This window comes from Cervus elaphus, chromosome 25 (genome assembly GCF_910594005.1).
Source record: "Cervus elaphus chromosome 25, mCerEla1.1, whole genome shotgun sequence".
Lineage (NCBI taxonomy): Eukaryota > Metazoa > Chordata > Mammalia > Artiodactyla > Cervidae > Cervus > Cervus elaphus.
Window position 1 is genome coordinate 17,882,801 of NC_057839.1, and position 9,515 is coordinate 17,892,315.

At 36.3% G+C, this 9,515-nt stretch overlaps 1 protein-coding gene across 3 annotated transcripts in view; it reads left to right on the top strand.

Annotated features, from left to right (window-relative positions):
* Positions 1-9,515, top strand: part of SREK1IP1 (SREK1 interacting protein 1) — a 36,570-nt gene that overhangs the window by 19,897 nt on the left and 7,158 nt on the right. For 2 of the 3 annotated variants that reach the window (XM_043887746.1, XM_043887745.1), the window contains one exon: positions 8,292-8,364. In XM_043887746.1, the coding sequence (XP_043743681.1) occupies positions 8,292-8,364 (73 nt within the window). Of the gene's footprint in view, positions 1-8,291; positions 8,365-8,877; positions 8,964-9,515 lie in introns of all 3 variants that reach the window. The other variant, XM_043887747.1, reaches the window with a different exon arrangement.

Consider the following 9,515-nt stretch of genomic DNA (forward strand, 5'->3'; position numbering starts at 1 on the left):
GAGGAAAAAAATTTCTGTAATTTAGTCATATACCACCTCCTCCCCACCCCCAAAAAAGGATTCTCTGGCTAGCAAATACTAGTAATTTATTTCCAGGAAATCTGTCATTAGCATGTTTATAAAGAAATTTGACCAAGTTACCTTTTTTCTTTCCTGAGGCATCCTCCTTTCCCCTGCAAAAGAGAACAAATTTCAGACCAACTGTTTAACCATTTGTTTTCTATCGTGTGTATAAAATGACCTATCTTTGCAGTGGGGTTTTTAAGGATAAAATGTGATGCCATATGTGAAAATATTTTGTAAACTACAAAATGCCATATTGGTAGTTGTCACATAGAAGCAAAATGCAGCTTATTTGAATATGGGTTTAGGCATAGAGTGAGACAGATACAAAACGGTTAAACTTGTTTTTGATCATAAGAGAACAATAAACACCTTAAATTTTTTTAACCTTTCCATATAATGTCCAGTGAAGGTAAGTGGAAAAAGTCAAATGCCAGGGTACTAGGACAAGCTGAGAAGGCAGAAGAAGGGTAGTATCCCAAAAAAGGCAGGCGAGAGTAACAGGAAATATGAGTCAATATAACTTCAGGGATAGCTGCTTGAATATATATTTTTTTTCTTTTGCTCCCTACTGAAACAACACTGAAATAATAGTAGAAGAATTTTTTAAAGACCTAAATTCACAAGGACAAAGAAAACAAGAGTCAGAAAGTTTGGGTTAGTGATAGTGGACTCACAGTTTAAGAGAGCTCAACCCTTTTAACAGTGTGAAAAGCTGAGAAATAACCTGTGTATACACTCTAAAACCCCCTGAAGTCTTGATAATGAGTATCCTTGGGTACCTCTGAAAGTGAAAATGTAAGACTAAAAACAGGGATTTCTTAAAAGCATGAAGTAGTTAATGCTCTGTTCCCTTTTCCTACTCTGTGAAGCCCTGTCCTCTCAGCAGACTGCTATAGGTCTATTTTCTAGACAGGGTCAGATCAACAGTCTTTAAACTGGGACACATCAAACACAAATGAAGATATTTAAGTTAAAGGTTAGATACAGAATGGTGAGAGCCTTCTAGCCATCTTCACCTATTGGTTCCCAGACATATATTACTCAGGCAGAAGATCTGAAGATACATCCCTGGGAAATCTGACCAGCCTAAGAAGAAAGAAATAAGGATATTGACATTAGGGATCCTTCAAAGACAAGATCTCACCAGTTGGCCGGTGAAGTCTGCACTTCTAAGTTTCGCTTGCTAAAAGCTCTTTAGACAGCGAGGAGTGCTAAATTTCTGCAGAAGGATTTTCACATGAAATATAGATTTCAAAACACAAACAAAAAATCAACTTGAGAAATTCACAGTCTGTAGAGGGAGAAAACTTAGCAGAAATAATAAATATTTAGTTTCATAGAAAGAGAAGATCTAGAACACATGGATATAAATAAAACCAACAAAGGGGCTTTTGAAAATTAAAAATGAAGCAGATATGGAAAACTTGATAGAGTTGGAAGGTAAAGTTGAAAAAAACCAAGAGCAAAGTGAGAGAAAAAAGATAGAACAATTGAAGGGTCATTCTAGAAGATACTTCATTCAAATGAATCCCAGAAAGAGAAGAAATAATTTCCAGATGAAAAGGTTTAACAAGTACCACGCACAGTGTTAAAAATATCCCACACAAAGGACACTATAATGAAACTTAATGTACGATAGAAACTGAAAGATGTAATCCAGACTTCCAGAGTTGAGAATAAGGCAGGTCATAGGTGAAGAATCAGGAGTCAGAATAGTGAACGTCTCTAAACCAATATTGGAAGCTAGTAGAATGTGGATCATGCTTTCAATTGTTGAAGAAAAGTTATATCCAAGTTAGGATAATATACCCAACCAAATTATTAATCAAATGTGAAAGTACAGTAAAGACATTGTCAGACATTCAAGTCTGAAAAAACAATTTCCTTCTCACTCTTTCTCAGAAAACCTCTGGAATAAGTGTTCTACCAATGTAAGGGAATACGCTGAATAAAGGAAGACAGGAATGTAGGGAATAGAAAAGATAAGAATGGAAATTTGTAGCATGCTGGTTAGGAGATATTCCAGAAAGATAGCTGCACCAAAATGGGGAGTAGCCAAGCCACATAGGAGCACACAGAAGATTCTAGGAGAGAAAGCCTAAGATCCTTAATTCCACAAGGATACTTTCTACCCCTTTCACCTATACTGCCCTATTTTTAAAAAGACAAATGCACAAGAGTTTAGAATTAGGAAAAATCTTTAGAACAAATAATTTAAAACCCTAGTTTTGTGGAAAAAGAAAATGAAAACAGGTGACTTTGCAAAGTCACTCACTGGTCACAATAGAGCCAACATTTCTTGCCATGATCCAGGTTTCTTGCCTACTTGTCCTATAGTATTTTCATTGCTGTGTGCTGCTCTCCTACCTTAGATATCATCCAGTCTGTTGGTTCTTGACCTTTTTGTCCTTTATCACATCAATCTTAAAGGATAAACTGCACTCCCATCATAAATAGTGGTTTATTCTAGAGGTGATTTTTCAATCAGAAGACCAGGGACAGATCCACTCTGGAAGAAAGGGGAGGAAGTAGCATATAATACCCTCCAGGACAGAGAGTAGTTGGTGAAGCTTCATTATTAGCATCAACTTTCTGGCTCAGATGGTAAAGAATCTGCCTGCAGTGCGTCAGGCCCAGGTTCGATCCCTGGGTGAAGAAGATCCCCTGGAGAAGGGAATGGCTGCCCACTCCAGTATAGTAGGGCTTCCCTGGTGGCTCAGTGGTAAAGAATCCACCAGCAATGCTGGAGACCCAGGTTCGATCCCTGGATTGGGACGATCCCCTGGAGAAGGGAGTGGCTACCCACTTGTGTATTCTTCTGGAGAATTCCATGAGCAGAAGGACCTGATGCACTACCGTCTATGGGATCACGAAGAGTTGGTCACAACCAAGCAACTAACACACACACAAAGGGACCATATTTATTTCATGATCACCAAGTGGAATCCCAGTGTTGTTCTTCAATCGCTAAATCATGTCAGACTCTTTGCTGTCCCATGGACTGCAGCACGCCAGGCTTCCCTGTCTTTCACTACCTCCTAGAGTTTGCCCAAACTCATGTCCATTGAATCAGTGATGTTATCTAACCATCTAATTCTCTGCCACTCCTGTCTCCTTTTGCCCTCAATCTTTCCCAGCATCAGGGTCTTTTCCAATGAGTCGGCTCTTCGCGTGAGGGGGCCCAAGTATTGGAGCTTCAGCTTCAGCCCTTCCAATGAATATTCAAGGTTGATTTCCTTTAAGACTGACTGGTTTGACCTCCTGCTTTCCAGGGGCCTTTCAAGAGTTTCTCCAATACCACGTTTCAAAAGCATCAGTTCTTTGGCACTCAGCCTTCTTTATGGTCCAGGTCTCACATCTGTACATGACTGCTGGAAAAACTGTAATTTTGACTATACGGACCTTTGTCAGCAAAGTGATATCTCTGATTTTTAATATGCTGTCTAGGTTTGTCATGGCTTTCCTTCTGAGGAGCAAGCATCTTTTAATTTCATGGCTGCAGTCACCATCTGCAGTGATTTTGGAGCCCAAGAAAACAAAATCCATCATTGTTTCCATTTTTTCCAATCTGTTTGCCATGAAGTCATGATCTTAGTTTTTTGAATGTTGAGTTTTCACTGTCTTCTTTCACCCTCATCAAGAGGATCTCTAGTTCCTCTTTGTTTTCTGCCATTAGTGGTATCATCTGCATATCTGAGGTTTGATGTTTCTCCCAGCAATCTTAATTCCAACTTGTGAGTCATCCAGCTCTGCATTTCACATGATGTACTCTACATGTAAGTTAAATAAGCAAAGTGACAATATATACTGAAAAAAAGATGTCCTTTTTTATCGTAGGGGATTGGAATGCAAAAGTAGGAAGTCGAGAGATACCTAGAGTAACAGGCAAATCTGGCCTTGGAGTACAAAATGAAACAGGGCAAAGGCTAACAGAGTTTTGCCAAGAGAACACACTTGTCAGAGCAGACACCCTCTTCCAACAACACAAGAGGCAACTACACATGGACATCACCAGATGGTCATTACCAAAATCAGACTGATTATATTGATTATTTTCTTTGCAGCCTAAGACAGAGAAGCTCTATACAGTCAGCAGAAATAAGACCTGGAGCTGACTATGGCTCAGTTCATGAGCTCCTGATTGCAAAATTCAGACTTAAATTGAAGAAAGTAGGGGAACCCACTAAATCATTCAGATATGACATAAATCAAATCCCTTTCAATTATACAGTGGAGGTGACAAATAGATTCAAGGGATTAGATCTGGTAAGCGGAGTGCCTGAAGAAATATGGACAGTGGTTCATAAGGCTGTACAGGAGGTGGTGACCAAAACCAGCCCCAGGAAAGAGAAATGTAGGAAGTCAAAGTGATTGTCTGAGGAGGCCTTACAAATAGCTGAGAAAACAAGAGAAGTGAAAGGCAAAGAGGAAAGGGAAAGATATACGCAACTGAATGCAGAGTTCCAAGAATAGCAAGGAGAGATAAGAAAGCCTTTTTAAGTGAACAATGCAAAGGAAGCCCAATAACCCCTACCCAAATATACCATAGATTGGGTCTGAAGCACACAGAGGAAGGGAGTCTAGAGGCTGTGGTTGTTAGTTCCATTGATAATTTGCTGATGATGTTCAGTTTCTCTGAAAGGGTAAGTTCTCGGTGTGAGTGGCTGAGTGCATCCTTGACCTGCATCCTTTAGGTAATCCTAGGGGCTCCTTGAATTCTTCCTTAGAGCTAGAGAGATCTTATACCAACTCTCTTGAATATTGTAAATTTTTTTTAAATGATATAATTAAAATAGCCAGGAGAAAGCAAATAGTTTTTAGCGTACTTATATAAGTCCTTTGTTAGATGCCTGGTTTACAAATATTTTATCCCAATATGTAACTTGTCTTTTCATCATCTTAATAGGTGTTTCACAGAGCAATGGATTTCACTTTTTATAAAGTTCCAATTTATTAATTTTTCCTTGTAGATTGTGCTTTGCTTTCAAGTGTAACTTTTAACCTATCTCTTGGTCTCCTTTACTTTTTTCTAAAGTTTTTATAGCTTTATATTTTACATTAAGTCCTTCATCCATTTGAGTTGATTATTATATAAGATATGAAACTTAGAGCACTCAGTATTTTGCTTAAGAATGAACAATTGTTCCAGCACTGTTCATTGAAAGGCTGTCTTTCCTTCATTGAATTGCTTTTGCCAAAAATAGTTGATCATATTTGTGTGGGTTTGTTTCTGGATTGTCTATAATGTTCTATTGATCTATGTGTCTATCCCTCCACCCATTCTTGATTAATAGAGCTATACAATAAGTTTTGAAGTTGGAGGGACGGAGTTTTTCTACTTTATTCTTCTTTTTCAAAATTATTTCAACTATTCTAGTTTCTTTTTCTTTCCATAAAAATTTTGGAATGATGTTTTTATCTGCAAAGAATCTTGCTGGGATTTTGATACTCATTGCATTAAGCATGTTTATCAATTTGGGGAAAATTGACACCTTTACTATGTTGAGCATTCCAACCCACAAATATAATATGTCTCTATAATTATTTAGATCTTTGATTTCTTTTCTTATCACTGTTTACTTTTCAGCATATAAATCCTACATGTTTTATTAGATTTATATTTATAAACATTTCTTTTTTGAAAAATTGTAAATGATGTTTTTTTCATTGTCTGCATGTCCATTATGGGTATATAGAAATGCAGTTTATTTGTGTATGTTTATCTTTTATCCTTGTTGAACTCACTGATTATTTCTGGGAGTTTTTGGTAGATTTCTTGAAATTTTCTATGTAAACTATCGTGGTGTCTGCATATCAGAACGGTTTTACTTCTTTCATTTTGATCTGTAAGCCTTTTATTTCCCTTTCTTGTCTTATTGCTGTGGCTAGAACTTACAGTACTATATTGAAAAAGAGTAGTGAGAGATGAATTCTTACCTGGATTCCAACCCTAGGGGACAGAAACATTCAGACCTTAGCAGTTAGCTGTCAGTTTTTTTGTAGTCATTCTTTATCAGGTTGAGGAAGTGTCCCTCTATTCCTATTTTGAAAGAGTTTTTATCATGAATGGGTGTCAGATTTTGCCACATGCATTTTCTATATCAATTGATAGGATCCTACAGTTTTTCTTTAACCTGTTAATACAGTAGGTTACATTAATTGATTTTTGAATATTCAGTCAGCCTAGCATACCTTGAGTAAGTGACATTTAGTCATGGTGTATAATTTTTTAAAAATATTAAATACTGAATTCTCTTTGCTAATGTTTTGTTAACAGTTATTTGCATCCATGTTCACGAGAGATGTTAGTCTTTTTTTCTAATTTTGTGCTGTTTTAATCTGATTTTGGTATCAGAGTAACATTAGCTTCGTAGAATATTGAGAAGAGTTTCATTCTCTTCTGCTCATTAGATAAGATTATATAAAATTTGTATTAATCCTTCTTTGAATGTTTGGTATCACAGCCTCACAAGGGAGGAAGTCTGTGTTCTTCACTCAGCCTTTGATGATGTGGGTGGTGTCACATTTTCTTCTGTGGTGTTTGGCTGGAGAATGGCAATTATTATCTAAAAGTTTGCTGTCACAATGCAGTCTCTTTTGGCCCTTTGACTAGAAAGAGCAGATTCTTGTTGGGGCATTTTTGTCTCCAGGTGTTGACATCGCCAGGTTGCCAGCTTCTGTAGCTCTTAAGTCTGTGCTGTATAAAGCAAAAAGACGTTTCAGGGAACTCAGTACTGGGTTGTTTTCTAGCTTATACAAGAACCCTAGCTAGTGTCTACCTTTTCACCTTTCAGAGTCGTCTTATGCTTGTTTTTGTTATGTCTTGGATGTGTAGTTATACTTAATGAGAGGAATAGGAAATATATGTCTACTTCATCTTCCTAGAAGCAGTTCAACTGATTTTTTACAAACGTGAAAAGGCAATTCTGTGTAGAAAAAGTCTTTTCAGCAAATAGTGCTAGGATAAATGAATATTTTTAAAAGTGTTAAGTGAAAGAAGTTGAAAATATTGTATATGCTACATTTTTCAAATGAGAAAAAACTTGAGACTTACATGTAACTTTATTTGTATATGTAAATGTATGTTTGTATTTAGTTATATATAGAGAAAGTCTCGAAGAACACACACCAAATTGTGTATTTAAAAATCAAGCTAGAAGTGCTCTGGCCTGGTGCACTAGGAAGACCCAGAGGAATCGGGTGGAGAAGGAGGTGGGAGGGGGGATCGGGATGGGGAATACACGTAAATCCATGGCTGATTCATGTCAATGTATGACAAAAACCACTACAATATTGTAAAGTAATTAGCCTCCAACTAATACAAATAAATGGGAAAAAAAAGAAAAAAAATAAAATAAATATACAAAATATGACAAATATGGTAAATATAAAAAATTTAAAAAATAAGAATCAAGCTAGAGAATAGTGCGTATTCTCTCCTTCCAAGATACTGACAATGTAAATATTAGTTGTGTTGTTATTGTCCCATTGCCCTAGGATTTCGTGATCCTAATTTTGCTTGAAAAGGAAAATTTTTTTAAATTATACCTGATTGTGTTGTTTCATTTCTTAAGGCCTGAAATAGTACCCACCAAACTGTCAATATTGATTAGGAATTAGAAATTAAATACTTGAAGTTTTTAGTAAATATACATAGTTGATTTGAAATTTGTATTAAAAGCAGAGTGTTTTTATTAGATTTTTAATGAGTAAAAATAATCAAGAAAGGGGACATTGTTACAAGAAAAGTGCAGATCCTGACCAGTGAAATTCACCAACCAACAGCCAAAATTTTAAAATGTATAAAATACTAATATCATATATTAACGGATACATGTGGAATCTAGAAAAAGGGTACAGGTGAACCTATTTACAGGGCAGGAATAGACACAGATGTGGAGAGCAGACATGGGCACGCAGGAGAGAGGAGAGAGAGGGGTGACTTGGAAGGTTGGGCCTGCCGACTGGGTGCTGCCACGTGTAAAACAGGTAGCCAGCGGGAAGCCGTTGCACGGTGCGGGGTGCTCAGCCTCAGTGTTCTGTGGTGACCGCGATGGGCAGGGTGATGGGGGCGGTGAGCGGACGGCGATGTATTATACATAGAGCTAATTCACTTTGTTGTACAACACTGTAAAGCAGCTATACCCCAATTTTTTTTAACATGCTTACATACCACAATAATAAATAAACTGATGGTGACCTGATTCTTTCCCCTCAACACACAGGAATTAATGAAGAAGAGGAAAAGAAAAAAGCAAAAAGCAAAGAGAAAATCAAGTTGAAAAAAAAAAGGAAGAGGTACTTTTTTAACTTTAAAAAAAAAAAATAGGACTGAATATGGGATGGATTAAAAAATTTTATTTTTCACATTACAGTCTAGTTAATTTAATATTGATGAGAGTTTGGTTGTCTCAGTAAAATAACAAAATCCTTCATGTCAGGATTCAAAAATAGAGTCAGCACTCAGGTACCTTAAATTTTCTTTTTTGGAGCAAATTAAGATATAAATAAATAACAGCCCCACTTGCTTCTTTTATGTATTCTGTTTGTGTTCTAGAATTTTTAAATTATGGAACACTAGTCAAGTTTTAATTTGGACATATGTTGAAATTCTTCACATACAAATTTTGTACTCATATATATGAAGTTGGGGCTTAAATGTCAGTATTCTCAGAATATCATTAATTAATTAATTAAGTTAATTAATTAATTGGATTTATGTACCTATTTGCCATGCTAAAAATTCCTTCAGGTCTTTCAGAATTCTCAACTATCTATGATTTTTTTTTTTACTGTCAACTCTTTCAACAGTTGGTTAAAGAAATCGATCCAAAGACTTAAGAGGCAACTTCTTCCTTGGTTCATGAGTGCACTTTCATTTATACCAGAATAAGCATGTACGTATAGGCACTATTTAAGGTATTTAGCAGGTAGTAATGTCTATCTTGGACCTTAGTTCTCTGATGGAGCAGGTTCTGCATGTCAGGTGTTGTCTCTGTAGTTTTTGTAGAGCATGAAATATATACACTCTTAACACCTCAGCTACTATACATATTGGAAGTTAACTCACTTTCAGGTGTTGAGAGTTAAATAACAATGTTTGATGTAAGAACTAATAAAGGAAGGTAGAGCTCAGTGTATCACGTAGTCTGATTAGCGTATTGTTTTGTCATTTGCACTAGCACAACATAATGGATTCCTAGTAGGAAAAGTGAGATTTTCTATTTTCTTCCAAATTTTCATATACTGATTTTAGAGTAATATGTTATTTACCTTGGGCTTCACAGACCTCTTTCAGACACAGCCCAGAATTAAAAGAACTTTTCTAAGTACACTTTTAGCAAAGATAATGCCACTTAATGTAGTTGCTATGCTAAAGTTTAACATTCTGCCTTAAAAAAAGAGAATCCAAGTCCGAAAAGGCAAAGAAAAAAGTATAAGCAGAGAAG